At 39.6% G+C, this 17,626-nt stretch overlaps 1 protein-coding gene across 4 annotated transcripts in view; it reads left to right on the top strand.

Moving 5' to 3' along the window:
- Window positions 1-17,626, top strand: part of ELOVL6 (ELOVL fatty acid elongase 6) — a 129,185-nt gene that overhangs the window by 86,100 nt on the left and 25,459 nt on the right. For all 4 annotated transcript variants that reach the window (XM_081156062.1, XM_081156060.1, XM_081156063.1 and 1 more), the window contains one exon: window positions 321-452. In XM_081156062.1, the coding sequence (XP_081012188.1) occupies window positions 321-452 (132 nt within the window). The remainder of the gene's footprint in view (window positions 1-320; window positions 453-17,626) is intronic.

The raw sequence follows: 17,626 nt of genomic DNA, 5'->3' as shown, positions 1-17,626 counted from the left end.
CCTGTTGGAATTTATTCCCTATATCTCCTATAACTAGATAGTAAAATCAGACATTTGATTAGATTCAGCTCAACGTTTTAGGCAGCTGCACTTTAGGGGGTTCTGTGCTCTTCCTTAGGGAGGATTCAACAGCCCCACGCTGCCAAGTGGCCCAAACGTCGTCTCCCGCGAAGGGGGCACATTCCCCAGAAAATGTTCCCAGCGCTTGCAGGGAGGGGACTGGTGTAACAGCTGATGACCGAATAGAGATTTCTAACAGATAAAAAGAAATCGCTTGAATTTTTATTTTATAAGATTTGGCGTTTTTTGTTTGCCCATAGGAAGAAGTCTTTCCTGTTTTCTGCTCTGTACGCTGCCTTTATCTTTGGCGGTCGGCACCTAATGAACAAACGGGCCAAGTTTGAGCTGAGGAAGCCGCTAGTGCTCTGGTCCCTGACCCTCGCAGTCTTCAGGTAGGTTTCTTTGGTTTTCCTAATAAAGTCCATCCGTGTCATCACACTTGGCTGAAGAAGCAACAGGTGACATTCTGCCTTACATCTCCTATATTTGGTTATTGAATAGATTGAGGACATGAAGCCCTGTCCAGAGCGAAGGCCTTCCTGGCGGTCGATTTTCCACACGACGCTCCGTTACATTTTAAGAGCTCTCGGGCCATCTTGTCCAAACTGCTCACGTAGTCATCCAGTTTATCTCTTAGGACTAGAAATAGTGCATCCTTTCCCTATTTTTGTTACATAAAGTTAGATGGAAAGGCTAAATGGAAAGCCACAGCAGCAAACTGTTGAAGCCTGTGGTGGAGCATGGGGTTTGAATGTGGCGGGCATGATGTCACTAACAATCAAACAGTGGCACCAGACACGACCAGATGCTGGACACATGTATCATTAGGCCAGAGATTGGCTTTTTTCTGTATCCCCAAAATCACTCTCCACCCTCTTGCCTGAACTGAGCCTCTATTTCTGCATAGAGGCTGTTAGGACCAGGCCTGGTCTTTCCAGGGGCATCTGCCAGCCAACATACAGACTCATTCCTGGAAGCTTGAAGGGGCATTGTGTAATATTTGGTGATTTAGGCAATCGCAAGACCAATTAGCATACAATTGGTATCCAAACAGGTGCCAGAATTCACCTACGGTGCTGATAAAGGTACTTGTTTTATTGGAGTTTTGCTTCTCAGAACCAGCAAGTTTATAAGTAGGCTTCTGGAGTAAGGGGAATAGATGTAAATATACTACAAAATAAAAAACTATTCATTTTCATATTTATGATTTTATTTTTATTTTTTCATATTACATATTAATTGTTCTGCCACTATACAGAAGTAGATGGCATCATTAAAAGCCTCATTAGTCACTGCGTCTTAATACAAATGATCAGGAAGAGGGTCTTCACAAATGCCAGTGATCTGTACATGTCCATTGTGTTGGTTCCCTGCATCTCAACACGCATTTGCTTGCTACTGTGAAATAGGCTCCTTTTTGGTGCACTTTGTGAGGCTCTGTGCTTCTGAGATACTTATGATTTAGATCCGTCACTAAAGACTTCTTCCATTTCAGTCTGTGTCAGAGCATGATTCTCTAACACAAAGTAGCATTTTTATTCACATCTAAGGTTCACGGAGTATGCTTTGCCTAAAGGATGTTGATATTTGAGGAAAATATTATCTTTATCCTAACGAAGCCTTTCAGCATTTTACAGAGTTTTCAACATCCCCTGAGCCTTTATCATTCGTTTTCTAAAACTTTAATACGTATAAGCAGAGACAAGACTACAAGGACCCCCATGCGTCCCTTACCCTGCTTAAATAATTATCAACACTGGGTTAATCTTTCCTCTATATCCCTACCAACTTCCCCTTTACCCCAAATTATTTGGAAAGAATACAAGCTGAAATATGTCTGAACGAAATAATACGATTTCTGTAAGTTAAGCACTCATTTTAAAAAACTGACCAGTGTCATTACCTCACCAAATTAGTAATAATTCTTTATTCTTAAGTGTTCAGATTTCTCCAGTTGGTCTCAAATGATTTTTTTTTAACAAAAAATTATTTTTAAAAATCTGGATCAAAATAAGATGCACACATTTTCACTTAGACTTTTAACTTAGAAGTTTCCACCTTCATCTCCCCAGCTCCCTCCACCCACCCCCCATCCATCCTTTGAAGATCATTTGCCCCTTAGACTTTCCCCCAGACTGGATTTTGCTGATTGCATTTTTCTGCTGTGTTCCTTATTAGCTGGTCGTTAGATCTAGAAGTTTGACCATATTCAGGTTTAACCTTTGACTTTCTATAAGTGGAAACTTGCCATTACCAACTCTTCAGTTATCCTGAAGTGTCTGTAGTTATTACAGCAAAGGCAGGATAAATGCTCCATTCTTTGACTATATAGTATTTAGCCGTTTCAAAAAAATGATTTGTTTACATAGCATGTAAAGAGTAACTGTTTCTTAACTATTATTATGAACTCATGGATTTATACTTTATGTGTCAATGATTTTGAAATGAATTTGATTTTGGTATATTTTAGTTCATTGTTGTTATTCTTTTGGATGCTAAATTATCCCACCTTTGGCCGGTGGGAGCTTTTTCAGGTTGACTCCTGAATCTTTTCCACATGCACTGACTAGTGCTCCTAGCTTGACTCTTTCAGGGTGGGGAAGTGATGACAAAATGTTCCAAGTCAGGCATATTGTATATTTTTTGTCCAGAACTGGATTTAGCCATTTCCCTAAGGAACCCTAGTTCCTGAGAGGGGACCCTAGAGGGGAGATAGTATTTAGAAACCACTGTCTGAGTACTAGGGGTGGGTGTTCGTGGGAAGCCAGTTCTTATTTCTAGGCCAGAAATAGAAAAGTATTTATTTTTTTAAAGAAATGTATACAGAGTTAGATCCTTCCAATTCATATTTATGATTAGAGAGGTTTTACTTAATTAACTTATTTCTTCTGCCTCCTAGGCCAAAATCTAAGTTCCCAGTGTCAGCCAGTAATTACTCATTTACTTTATCCGACAGTGCATATGTAACAGTTACTAACAATACTTTATTTTTTTTAGATTGACAAGCTTTCTTGTCTCCTCTTACATTTCCTTAATTCTGTTAGTTACTTTATTTCTTTCAGAGCCATGTTTTTGTATAAAATTTTAAAAGCCAGAACTATATAGAGCAGTCTGAGCATGGATGGTCGTAGGGTCTTGTAAAAATTGATCGTAGTACTCTAATTAGGATTTGGAAAATAACAGTAATGGAATTCTACTGTTGTATTAACTGAGCATTGTTGCATGTTAGGAATAGTATATTGAAGATCCTTTATGTTTATAAAATTCTGGTTGACAAGACATTGAATGAAAAAAGCTAAATATGAATGATATTTGTAATATGTTTATGTAAATTTTACTCCTAGACACCAAACATCTATATGTTGTTCCTTAATACCTTCAAGTATTTGTAAAAGTATCTAAAAAGACACTAGAAGAAAATATACTTGTTTTACATCTGTGGAAAGGCAGAGGAGATGTGCTTTTATTGAATGCCTACTATTTACTAGAAAATAAAACAAAAAAAGTCAGTGCTTGTAGAACTTGGTTCTAGTGGACTGGCAATTTAGAAATGGAAAGGATTTCAATTTTTTCTGTGATATGTTATCTTCTTATTCAAAACAAATGAAGCCAATATAATAACATTGATAAACCTCAATTCTGGGTAGCAGGTGTTTATTATTTTTTGCATTTTTCTGCATTTACAACATTTTCTAAAATATACATACCTACATGAGCTCATGCAGTTCTAGAGAATCTCAAGTGATAGTTGCTATTTTTTTATTTTGGAATCCAAATATCTTTTGAATGAAGTTGATATAAAGAATAAAAAATAAGCTCATCCTACAAACAGATGTTTTTAGTGAACATTAATAAATAAGAATTTTCCTATTTTGGTCACATAGGATAGTTTTGTTATTACAAAACTATGTTTTTGTAGAAAATTTTGAATGGCTCTTACCTTACTGTAATTCACAAATTTTGAAACCAACCCGTAAATAGTGATTACTATAGAAGTACAGGGAAGTCCTTGCTCAGGAGACATTCTTGTATTAGTTGGTCTGCATCTACTCCACTTCCACTGCATTTACTCTCTTTGCCACTACAGGATATTGTTGATTTGGAAAAAGAAAGAGAATGGGAACCAATTTTTTCAGTTGAAGGAATTAGAAAATCACTGAAAAGATAATTTTTTGTGTATTTTGCTGCTTAAGAATAATTTCTCTTCCCCCAACTTGTCAAGTTTGCTCACTAGCTTTTTACAGTAGCCAGAGATGCCCCCCCTACTATGACTAATTTCCTGACGCTGCACAGTGTGTTTACCCATGAACTAAGACAACTGAAACTGGAAATTAATTTGGATATGCAGAGTACTTAAGCAAAAATTAAAACCCTATTGTCATACCAGTCTAGTTTAGAAAATGGTAGGGGTTTTTGTATAGTTTACCAAGAATTACTTGTAGAATATTTTTCTTCTTTCTTTTTACCTTTGGATGTTGACTGAATAGCAGTCTTCATACATTCCATATACAATTTAATTTATTGAAAGCTGTCATAAGTTTTGAATGAGTAGATAAAATGTGATCAACTGAGTTTTCACCAGGCCTATAATGGATTCAATTCATTTGAGGATGATTTCTGGAGTTTTTTTGTTGTTGTTTTTCTGTTTACAGTTTCTTCCCATTATCTGCACCTTGCCCCCTCTTTCAGATCCAAATCATCAGCTTCTGGTGTCAGTCTTAAAAATATGACTGTGATGATGACCCCCTCCACTTCCAACCTACATCCCACCCAACCTAGGAACAAGCATTTCTTTATTGGATGAGATAATTCCATGTGCATTTGGCCCTAAATGATTGAACATTTCCTTAGGGTACATACTGAAAAATTCTGGTGATTTGAATTAGTAAATCCTTTAGACGAGATTGTTTCTCCTGGCAAACAGGGTCAGACACGCCAAGGTGCCTATAATCCATTTATCTCAGGCACTGCTGAGTCACTACATCAGGTTGCTGTGACATCTCAGCTGTGCTACTGCAGTTGCTTTGGAAAGGGCTTACTGTGTATTTATTTAAGAACTCCTAGATCGGGCACAGATGTGTGTGCTTCTGTTTCAAACAGCCTTTCCCAGTATCTGTCTGGCAGTGGTTTCTTCTCACTGGCAGCAGAAGGAGTTCCAAGGAGCCCTCTTCCAGGTCTCTGACCCAGAACAGGTCAGAGCAAGGTGTCTAGTCAGTGCACCTACAAGAAGATAATTACGTCGCGCTGCATATTTGTAGATGCCAATACACACTTGCTTCAGCTTTGCTCACTCCCATTTCCTGGTGGTGATTCACTCTGGCTTCAGTTGTTCTATGCCTTATTTGCACAAAGCCAGATGTTCTGTACTTTGTAGTTTGACTTCTTGCCTTGTTATTAACTGGCACCTTTCCCTGTTGAAACTCATTTTCATTTCCTGGCCATATTTTTATTTGTCATTAAATTTCATTGTCAGCTTAAGTATAAAACATATTCAAGATTAATTGAAAATCTCTTTTTTTTTTCTTTAATGAGATTTCCATGAACAAAGCATTTAAATGTAGCACAGGAAATGTATGTTTAACAGTGCAGAGCAGCAGGTGAATGGTATTTAATCAGATCTCATGATTTTGTACATGCATACATCAGTCTTTGATAATGGAAGAATTATTGGCAATTGCCTTACTATTTTTAAGGAAACAACTATATAATAAATCCAAGTGGAACTCTTTTACATTTTCAAATGTGTCACCAAAATGGCAAAAGTGACAGCTCTCGAGAGCATATTGTTGAGGAGTAAAAAGCTGCTGAATAATTCTGGGAGTGCGATGCCATGAATGTAAAGTTTAATGACCCATCAGTTAACGCTACATTTTATTTATTGACATATACGTAGTAAAAGCATACAAATAATGCTTGAAAAGTTTAGGTTAGTGATCACCTTGGTTTCTGGGGAGGCAGAGAGAGGGATGGGATCAGAGAGGGCCCAAAGGAGGCTTCCTCTCCTTTTGTAAGAGTTTATATCATTACAAAAAAGTCAAACAAGAAAAAAATAACTGTTTGATACAAGGTGTGGATAGCAGTTTTTTTAAATGTTGAGAGCAAATAATGAACAAAATCTGTTTTTCAAAAGAAAGGCTAACAATTGTCATTTTACAAGATTCTGGTGAAATGCTGGTTTACGTTACATAGAGCAAAGTAATACCAAAACACAAACTTTGGGGCCCGGTTCACACACACACACATACATCCAATAATGGCAGATTTATAGTTAGACTTGAGAATTTTTTTGTTTGCTCTTTTATGACAGTGACCCTGAGTTAAGTTTGGTATGTATACCTGAAAGGATAATTTGGGGAACTTTCTTTTTCATCTATTTGTTCAACTCTTAAAGATGACCATTGGTAGTGTTTCTACCTTGCACACAGACATACAGTCTGGTGAACATAGACAAATGGAGGTCAGATGTTGCTAATTTAAACGTGTGTTAATTGTCCCATATTATCCAACGGTTTTGTTTTTATGCTTAGTCTACTTGAAAATGTAAAATTCGGTATTGTTTATATCAGTTCTTTGTGCTTTCCTTCATCTCTGGCTTTTGGATCATTTTATCACAGAACCTTAGGAATCATTTCATGCTTTGATTCTGGTGCCATATTTATAAGTTATAGCTTCTGTCTCATTTCTTAAACTGAAACTGACAGATATATAGAAAATTATTTCGTCCTGAAGGCAGGTTGTATAAAAGTTTTCTTCACAGAATCAAATTGATTTTTCTAAAAAGTAAATTGCTGAAGCGTTTGTTCATTGGAATAACACAACATCCAGATGACATAGTTGTTTCAAAGGTGGGTCACAGAGTGACAGCAAAACACATTTTGTTTCTCTTTGCACCAAGAGAAACTCGAAGCATCTACAATGAATAGGAAAACCAATAAGCCGTTAAGTCCAAAAACCTAATAAACAGTAAAGGCCAAAAGGCCACTGCCAGAGGAAAAATAATAATCCCTCCATTTACTTAGTACCTCAAGAGTTGGCTGACGTCCTTGATGAGGAACACCATGCTAACATTGTCATAAATGGAGATGACAATGTCTAGTCTGAAAGGCAATGGATTTGTTTAGCATTTTGAGTTGTATTTGAACCCCTTTCCTCTCTGGTGGAAAGGGGTTCTGCTCAGTTGGAATATCAGTTTTGTTATTCTGTTCCCACTATTCACATAGCAAAGTTGTTATCCAACAAGTCACAGCTACAGGATAAAGAAAACTTTCCCCGCCTGCCCTCCCTGGCGCTTGTATACACAACACAGGCGCCCACCCTTTACGCGCTCCCAGCTCCCTGGAAGTGTATTCCATCCCCCTGTTTTCAGATACAACTCGAGTAAAATGCTAGTTCAGTTGGGACCTTATGTCACAGTTTCCAGTGTCAACCCAGGTACCTCTGATTCTCCCCATCGCACTTCATTAGCCATGCCAGGAGCGTCAGGAGTGAAAGGAGTTATATGACCTAGGCTACTTCATTAGCACTGCTTTTAATTTTTATGTTTAAAACTTGATCCTTTGCTAGAAGAGACTCTAGTCTCAAATCAGAATAAAGTGACATTAATTGAATCACTGGACTCCTTTTGAAACACCAAGAGCAATAATTAAGATAGAAATTGGCAACTCTTCATCCTTTAAAAGTAAGAGAGAGCTTGTAAACTGGGATTCATACATCAGGATTTGCTGTCGACAGTCTTGGTTTTATAGTCATTGTCTTAATGTAATTATCAATCGCTCCCCTTTCGCTCTCAAAATGTCCCAGTTTGAATGGTAAATGCTATGATTATTCTATTTATAGCCCACTGAGAAATTGTGTTGCCTCAATAAAACAGAAAAAGGACAATATCCAAATCATTTACTAACTTACCCCTAACAAACCTTTATTTTTAGTATGGATTTCTCGTCTGAAACTTGCTCTCCTGTCTGTAATATTTCCAAACATTTGATGTATCATTGCTCAAATTTAAAATATTCAAACCAAATCCCTTTTTGATAACCCTTTAAAATTCTCAAAATGTATCACTATTTACTTAGTGAACATCGTTAAGTCATTCAAAAATATACAAATCAGTCTTTCAACCCATCACCAAGTTGTATAATTCTTAAGTACCTTGAGTAGCTGTCCACTCCTCTCCATTTCCGTGCCGGACATCCCAGGCGTGGCCGTCACTTCACAGCTTAAGTGCTGCAACCACCAATTGCTGTCTCCTAAATGTTTGGTCTATCCAAGCTACTCTATATACCATATTATTTCCCTGTTTAAACCTTAATTGGAACTGCTTTGCCTATAGGTTAAAACTTCAACCTGTCTATAAAAAATTGCAATCTTTTCTTGACCAACCTTTCACCACTGCCTTAGGCAAACTTTCTGTTCCAGCCAACATGTGTCTGCTCATTGCCAGCAAAGCAAGTGTACTGTGCCCGTCCTCATTTCATGTCTCTGAACACACTGTACCTCCCTCTCGTTCTCCATTCTTCCTCTACTTTTTTTTTCTTAAGCATCACTTAGACTTAACCTAGAGTGCCTTCTCTATAAAGGCTTCTCTGATCATTTCAGCCCACCTCTCAGCTCCTCCTGAACTTGTTGCGGTCTCATCATTTGAGCAGACTGTATACTTACTACCTTACTTACCCATGTACCTCCCGGTAGACCATATGGGTTCCTTAGGGCCAGAATTGTGTCTGGCTGTTCCTGGAACACATTGACGCCTACAGTTCCTGATTAATGAATAAAAACCTTGGCCACTTCTTCAGTCAGGAGTAACTGGCTGTTTTTAATTTCACTTGGTCACCGTATATGTTTTGTATCAACTGCCTCAAACATATCCGTCCCCTCTTCATTTGGTATGTTCAGGTTTGACCTGCGGAAAGACAGACCTTCCTCAAGAAATCTGGGAGTGACCTCATGTAATTGCAGGGGACTTCCAGAGGCCTGCAGAGCCCTCCCCAGTGTGGCCTCTGTTACTCTGACCTCTCCTCTTCTCCCCTCCCCTCTCTCAGGCCTCAGGGGCGCCTGCTGTTTCTGAAACACCCAGTAAGGCTGCCCCCTCAGGGCTCTCACTTGACACTCCCTCTGTCCAGAGCATGCCCTGCCCAGATTGTCCCACACCTCCTTAAAACCCTTACTCACTGTGGCCTTCCCAGGTCCCTGTCTAAATCACAGTAATCCCACCGCGCTCCTTACTGCCCGAGCCTGATTTCCTTTCCTCCTTGGCATTTGCCGCTCTGTGTTTAGCAGCCGCGTTCATTCTCTCCCTTCCCATTTGATCTGAGCTCCATGAGGGCAGGGATTTTTGTCGGGTTTTCTGCCCTGTCTTTAGTGTCCAGGTAGGTAGGTAATTAATAAATATTTATCTTTTAAACACTAAAAAGGGAAAGGAAGAGCTCCAGCCAAGTGGCAGGTGGCTCAGTTGGTAGGAGCATTGTCCCATATGCCAAAAAGGTTGCCGGCTTGGTTCCCAGTCAGGGCACATGCCCAGGTTTGGGGTTGCATCTCTGGTCTGGTGTGTACAGGAGGCAACTGATCCATCTCTCTCTCTCTCTCTCTCTCTCTCTCTCTCTCAAATCAATAAACATATCCTGGGGTGAGGATTTTAAAAAAGGGGGGAAACAAAGAGAGGAGGCTTGTAGAAAGTTGTTAGTAAGTCTCCTTTCCATTTTTGGAAAGCCTTTCCAACAGGGGAATAGGAAAATGTTCCCACTTTTCCCTTGAATCCAGGAAATTACTGGATCTTCAAGTATTCCCAAGAAAATAATAATTAGATTAAGTGCATGAGATTTTGCTTTTAAAATATATATATATATTCATTACAAGGGAAAATACCACACTGCTGTAAGAGGGGCTTCCTGAGGAGAAGCCAGGAGAGCAGGCATGACGCTGCTGTGCAGGTGGCACCTTGGGCTCCGGCAAACGGGCAGGCTGCCCCTTCTTCCCTTCAGCCGGCACTGACCTGCTGCAGGTCTCTCTGCTGCTCCAGATGGCCTGGTTCATCGATTTTCTTCCAAATTAAGATAAAACAACCCACTCATAGTGTAATGATCTAGTCCAAATAAGGCAGGCATTTACATTTTGTGGCAGTTTGTTATAAATGTAATAAGTTGCAAGTTAATGTCAGTACAGACAAGGAACGTCCTGTCCATCTCTCAGAGCTGAAGACCATGTGGTAGCCTTCACTTATTTGCAATTGGAAGTGCTATATTTAGTAGTAATTTTTTTTATTTATTATTAAATAACTTCTTTTTAATTCTCTGTAATCTAATATATTTGCGTTTGGACAGAAGTATGACTTCGGTGATGTGTTTGTATTACCGGTGCTGTAACAACTAGAAACAGCTGACCTCTAAGACATTTTAAATCATTTCACTAAAATGAATTCATGTTTAAATAGCTGGAATACTGTGGCTTTTGTAAATCTTTGGTGAGAAATAACATGAGCTCTCTTGAAGAGGCCACACAGTAGTTTAGGGTGTAAGTGTAGCAGCCCCTGAAGCATTTGTTAAGGGTTATTTGAGTAAGACTGAGTTCAGGATTAAGGGTTATTTGAGTAAGACTGAGTTCAGGATCGCCGTGCTTATAAGCTTCTTGTGTTACCTCACACATCCTTAAGTGCTCTTTCGTGTTTAGCAGCGTTAAAAAAAAAAAAATAACAAAAAAAAACAACTACAACATTTTGAATGACAAATTGAATTCTTAAAAAAAAAAATCTCCAGGCATACCTTTTTATGAAACTGCCTAGTTGCATAGTCTGGAATGCATTGGACGGTGCTGACGTCCACTATTAAGTTTAGGTAGTCAGAGCTGTAGACTGGCTGAAGAAGACATAAAAGTGAATAATGTGGAAAAGTACTGGAAGCTTACTCTGGAGAGGCCGCGAGGGAGCCGAGGATAACTGACACACTGAGACATGAAACCCCCTTTTCTTTCTAGTCCACGGGCCTCCGGCGGGGGCGCGAGTGGGGGGCTGTAGAAGAGACAGGGGGAGATCAGGCCTCAGTAAAGAAGCTCTGGTCGCTCCCCCTAGGGTAGCTCTCTGCCGTCAGAGAAATGAAACCCTCCTAAGTATGATGCCTTTCCCACATGAAACAACGATCACAGGCCTCCTCTGACCTCATTCTTGAAAGTATTGGCAGTGCTTTCACGAAAGCTGTCAATTTTGGTTCTCTCCCTTTCAGCCAAGAACGCCACATAGTAACTGCTCATCAATTGTTGGTGATGCTGTGGGATTGACAGGCTGCCTAGATCCCGCTTGATTTTGCCTATGAAATAGGGAGCCCAGTTCTCTTCCCTGTAAACAGCAGTTCTTTTAGTTAGTGCTACCCGTAGATGGATTTAATTGGTAGGTAGCTCTCCTTGGAGCCCCTTTCCTACCATTTGTTTAAAAATTTTTGCAAGTGAAAGTCCTTGGGGACTGTTTGATCCCTCATATCGTCACTTCTGGCTAAATTGTCGTGCTCGCTGGCGGCTGCCCTCACTGTACCCATTGTTATCTGAGACATTCCTTGCAGTGTTGAGAGCCCCGGGAGTTAGAATCAGCTATATAATTAAAGTGATTGATTTGGGGCATAATACCTCCTTGCTCACACCCTGCATTTTCCTAACCACGTAATAAAGCAATCATGTTCTTTTATGCCTTTCATTTCATTACAAATGGTGCAGTGATGGACAGAGAGGAGCCTTTTGTATTTTTTGTTCTGAGAAATAAATGCGCATCATCGACTCAGAAGTGGATGTGCCCAGGGATTAAAGTAGCCGAGAGAGAGATTGCTCATTGATTCTAGGTGTTTGTGTTAACCCAGAGCCAGAGCAGGAAACTTCAATGCCATTCAGTAGAACTGCCTGTAATTTGAAGAAATTTATGAATCGTTAGCTATTCTCTTAGGCAGGAGACAGGGATATAGGTTCTCCGAAATAGTTTAGCTTTAAATTGGAGTTTATACTAGGTTGATGAAAAAAATAGAAATTAAAAAGGTGCAGAGCAAGGCCACAGAGCTCAGAAAAGAAGAGCTGAAAAGCAAATTTAATTTCTGCCTTTAAAAAGAACATAGTAAAAAATAAAAAGGGAAAAAAGAACATAGTAAAACACTAGAACTTTTCAATCTTGAACAGGAAGCCTGGCACCAGTGATTTTATCTTAACTTCTCAAACCGGTTTTTGCCAACTTGTTCTTTTTTGCCAAGAAACCATCTTCCATCACACCCACGAGTGAAGGACTCACACCTGAGCGTTCCCTGTTTGCTGACTGACACCTGTAGGCTGTACATGAACTTATCTCTGCTCCTAAGGACTCCTCCTTAAATTCACAGTGTAGAACTAAGTTAAAGTTCAAAGTCATTAAAAGTAAAGGCAAACACGTCTTTGCCTGCCTTGTGTGTTTCCTTCCATCTTTGCCTGACCTGTGAATAGTTTATTATTCTTTCTGCCATTCCTTTATAATACATTCTATAATTCTTCCCTCACATTATACACACAAGCTAAGATGACAAATGGCACTGGATCTGGTGTTAGTTCTAAAGAACAAAAGTCACATTTTCTTGGGGGTTCTAGGACCACGCGCTGTGGCCCCGTGAGGGAGGCACTGTTCCCTTCTCCTGCATCTCCTGCTCTCGCACAAAACACGATTCACAGTTATGTCTTATCAATGAATGATAGATATGGATAATGACAGGATGGGTAATATATCTTATAAGCAATATGCAGTATCCTTATGTGGAAGATGCTATTGGTGATGGGTACAAATTGCACCTTTTTAAGAGGGTATGGCTGGCAGATATATGAATAGAGGGCACCCTGCTTCTACTTCTATTCCTGCTGTACAGAGGTTCCCATGTAGATAAATGATAAATCTTGTTACTCAGAAGGAGCCCACAGGGAACATGTCACCCTGCTCCATCACAGTCTAAACCCCCCACCCCAACACATAAGAGTTAAGCAATGTTATGTGGAATTAAGGACAAAAGTTTTGAAAGAATTTTGGACTTTGCTCTTATAACACTAACACTAATAATAGACGTCATTCCTTGGGCGTCATTGCCTGGCACTGTACTAAACTAGTATATCTAACTTTCATAACTGCTTCGAAGTATATACACTCTCATCTTAAAAATGAGAAAACAAAAGCTTGGAGAGGTTTCAATAATTTGTCCAGTGTCAAATCTAAGCAATAAGCCCTAAGGCCTGTTCTGCAAAAGAAATTACTCCCACACTGGAACCAACTGCAGAACTATGTGCCCTCTGGATACTTAAGTTACTGCCCTGTTCCTCTTCGTGATTATCATTATCGTCGTCATCGTCAGGATGGCTGGGCTCCTGCCACCCTGAGTTCTCTCGGGGTAGGAGCACTACATTTGTAAGCAACAAGGACACTTTCAGAACGATGAACATTTGACAAGGAGAAAAGTGGGCCTGTCTAACACAAAGTTCTCACTGGGCAAGAACCCCATAAATAACATTAGCAGCTAATTTCCTCATACTCTACCCGCATCTTTTAGGTATGAGATCTATTAGAAGTGAATTTCAGTGATTAGGAAATTCAGATATGTGACACTGATCCATTCCTGAGGCTGGATCTGTTTCCAGTGGAAACAGATACCAGGTTTGTAAGCAGCCTTGGATATAGTGATATTCCCCCGAATGCATGTTTTCACACACCACTGTCTACACATTTCTTCACGAAGAGAAGACCGAACTTCTATTGCACTGTTAACTTTGCCTGTTCAAGTATTTCATCCTAAATTAAATATACGGTTATCATTTAAAATGATTGTCAAAGTTACATTTGTTAGAAGGAGGGAAAAATTGAAAATTAAAAAAAAAAAAAAAGACCCGATTTTTTTTAGAGGAAAGAGAAATCTATTGGGAAAATGCTGGCTAAGTTACATTGTAGAGTCCCTGCATTAAAACAGTGCACTCAAATAACATACCCAACTAATTTCTCATGTTTTCACTTGCTCTTATTGCACCCAGCATTTTGATAGACAGCATGTTCACTCTCACTTTGATTCCCATAAGGTATGTAACCTCAACACCCTCGTGTTGGCTTTGGTGAAAACAAACTGCAAACAGTCCCACTGAAACCTGTGAGTAGGAATGAATGGGGCCTGGAAGCTTCTAAGCTAATTCCATTGGTTCCTTAAACACTTCTAGGCAGAACCCTGTGAGATAGTCTATAAATCCTAAACAATTTATAATTTAAAACCCTCTTCAAGATCAATAAAACCATGTATTTGTAACCTTAATTCAAAAAGGCAGGAATGTGCTAAAAGAAGGAACCAAACAACTAATTATTAAGAACAAAATGAGCAATCTTTTGTCTAAATAGAGCTACCAGAAATCACTTTGATTAGGAGTGTTTTACACCGAAAACCAACCAGCAAATAGGAACTATTTTTAAAAAACAACTCCGTCCTAAGTTTTAAATGAATGTCTCTTGATGCAGTTTAAGTAACTACACAAACACCATGCGGGTGAGTTCCCTGCTGGGACATCAGTGACAGGTGCTCACTAACAGACTAATTCAGCTATTTCTGCAGAATGAAGGAGAGTGTCAGAGACAGCTGAGCTTGCAAACCCTTCCAGAATCTTTTATTGTTTCCTCTATTGGATCAAGTCCAAAGTGAGAATAATTACCCCTTAGGACTGCCAAGTTTTCAGGCCGTTCAGATAACCCTGGTCTTGTAGTAGGAAAGGAATGTGAGCCAAGGTGCAAAAAGAGTGACTGAATTTTACATAAAATATTTCTCATGTATCTCAGGGAGCAGTTTCCTTCCAAGTGGTCCATTTGCTTTGACTAGCAAGATAGAAAATAATGTGGCCCAAACCACAGAAAATAAAGGGCAGAAAATCAGGCTTGTTATCTACTCTTAGTCTGCTACAGTAATAAAAGAGCTGAGGATTTTAAGTAGGCCTCCTTGGGACCTTTTGGTAATTCATGGAAGTCTTTATGGGGGAGGGGAACAGGAAGGAGCTCAGTATTGTAAGGGAAATTTTTATTGTTCTGAAAACTTTATTCTCCAAATTTTTTTAAAAATTACTCTTAATTTAAAGTGAACAGTTTCCCTCTGTTGAAAACAGAGAAGAAATGACAGATTTTGTTCTAAATCTCCAAACCTAATAACCACTTTAGATGATATATCATTCTCACAACAGATGTGTGAAGAAAACAGTATTATAGGGAGGTCACATTTTTTGAGATGGGTAAGTTCCTTGAATGTTTTAAAATACTCAAATATTTCAGTACTTTTATAATTCACAATCAGTTTTCCCACAGGAGTATTTTAAACACAACACATAAATACATACCTAATAGGAACTTTTCATCATGTCTAACTTTTGTTCCTTCATTTGAAAGTTCTTGGTTTCTGACCCATTTCTCTGTTCTACCAGTAGCACCTCTACTTAATAAATACCTGGATGGCATGGTTATAAATTACCAACCGTGATTGTTAGAGTAACAGCCCAGACCAAAATCACCCTTAGGTCTTCTGAGGCACCTAAACAACAGTGGTTCAGAAAATTGTGACCAACAATGTGGGTATTTCTGTCCCCCACTAATGTGGCACTTCCATGTGGCAGTATTATAAATATCAAATCAGTTGGGTCCCCAGCTTTGAAATTATATGATTCTTGAGTATATTTTAGATGTAGGGATTCGTATTCCTTCAAATTTTCCTATTAGGAGTATCCTTATGAATATTTACATATTGATATTTCAAAATGTCCTGATCCAAATCCACATAAAATGCAACTATGTCCCTGTTTTTCAGATGAAGGAAGTGATGTTTAGAGTAATTAAGAAATTGATCCATTGACACACAGCTTATAGGTGACAGGGTCAGTTTTATCCCATGTTCTTTACTCAAAGCCATGCTGTTTACACAACTGAGGAGGTCAAAATGAAAGGTGCTAAGCCAGAGACTTTGTGAGTGGCTTACATAAGGAGGGGAGATGATCTTCTGAGCCAGGGAGGGAGGAGAACCTTTGCTGAGTTTCTCCAACTGTGTACCCTGTGGACCATGTTCATCAAAACATCTGGCATCTCTATTAAAAATGCCATTTCTGGGTTTTTCTCCGGTGCTTTTCAGTTAGAGCCTCTGGTGGTGAAGCTGGGAAATCTTCATTTTTACCAACCTCCATGGTTTACTGTAATTAAAATTTCTATAATTTCAGGGGGTCTGTATGCCACCCTCTCCCCCACCTCCAAGTACAGGGACCGTCACCTCCCTCCCCCCAACAATCCCTATTGAACAACTAAAGACTTCTAGGAGGGGGTCAGTAGCTGAGAAGTCCAGTGCATGGTGAGCTGCCCTGCAGAGGTATCAGGCTGTGACACGGGCCAACTGTGGCATACTTGATCCCTACTCATGCATTTCTTATTGTGCCTCTGACCTTTCTTACAGCCGTTTTCTCCAGCACCTGGACCATTAACTGGGTGCTTGCACCTGAGATAACATCTGTGTCCCGGTAACCTTTCACTCCAGGGCGTTGTGTCTCAGCTGGCTTCCTGGTCAGCCGGCTTGCTGGGCAGCCTAGTGCCACCTCCATCGAGCTTGGACAGGAAAGCAGCATTCCGTACCCCTGCTATGACTTCCTGTGACACAGATGTTTCTGCAGTTCGGGCTTCTCCCAACTCACAGGCACATAGGATTTCCCAAATCTCTTGAGTCTTCGTCCATATTAGTCTGCATTTTCTTTCTTGGATGCCCCTGATCTTGCCTCAAACTCAACATGATCTGAAACAGTTTTACAAAAAAATGTTCTTAGCCAGTCTTTTAACTCAGTACTCCCACCACTGGGAATCGATTCCAAGGAAATAACCCCAAACAAGGAAAGACTTCATGTGTAATGATGTTTACGGCAACATTATTTACACTTAAAAGAAACGCTGGAGAGAAGCATAAAAAGAAGGGAGTGATAAATTAGAGTGCAAGCATTTGATGAGACATTTTGCAGATATTAAATAAGGGGTCCATGAAGACTGCAGGAACATGGACAAATCGCTAATGAAAAGTAAGAAATGTACCCAAGTAGGCTGTACTGCCTGGGTAATCTAAGCTCATCTGTGAACAGAAAATGAGATATGCTGGAAGGTAGTAAAAATTCTAATCATTGTATCGTGTTGATAGGATCATGACAGATTTATCCTATTTCCTAAATTTTAATAAAGCTCATCAAATTCCTTAGTTAGGGGCCTGTTTACCTCCCCTTCAAAGGCTCAGTCAATATGCGGAGTAATCTTTGACTCACCCTTGTCTGCTTGGGTAGGCCCTGGGAGTTCTTTGTGAAAGGTTCTTGACTACTGGCCGTAAGCGCGCTCTTCACCTCTGTCATGGACCTCTGACAAGCTCCTCACAGCTTCACAGCAGTGCCCAATTCTACCTCCTCTTATCTGACCTACAAAAGTTGAAGCGTCTAAGGGCTCAGAGGCGTAGTTCCTTCTCTCCTCTATTTGTGTTCTCTCCCTAAAAGATCTCATCTCATTAAGCCATATTTAAATATCAGATAACTCCCAAATTGAAGTTTCTAGCCCTGA

The sequence above is a fragment of the Miniopterus schreibersii genome, assembly GCF_964146895.1.
Source record: "Miniopterus schreibersii genome assembly, chromosome: 1".
NCBI classification, from domain to species: domain Eukaryota; kingdom Metazoa; phylum Chordata; class Mammalia; order Chiroptera; family Miniopteridae; genus Miniopterus; species Miniopterus schreibersii.
This window is presented reverse-complemented; position numbering and strand designations above follow the sequence as displayed.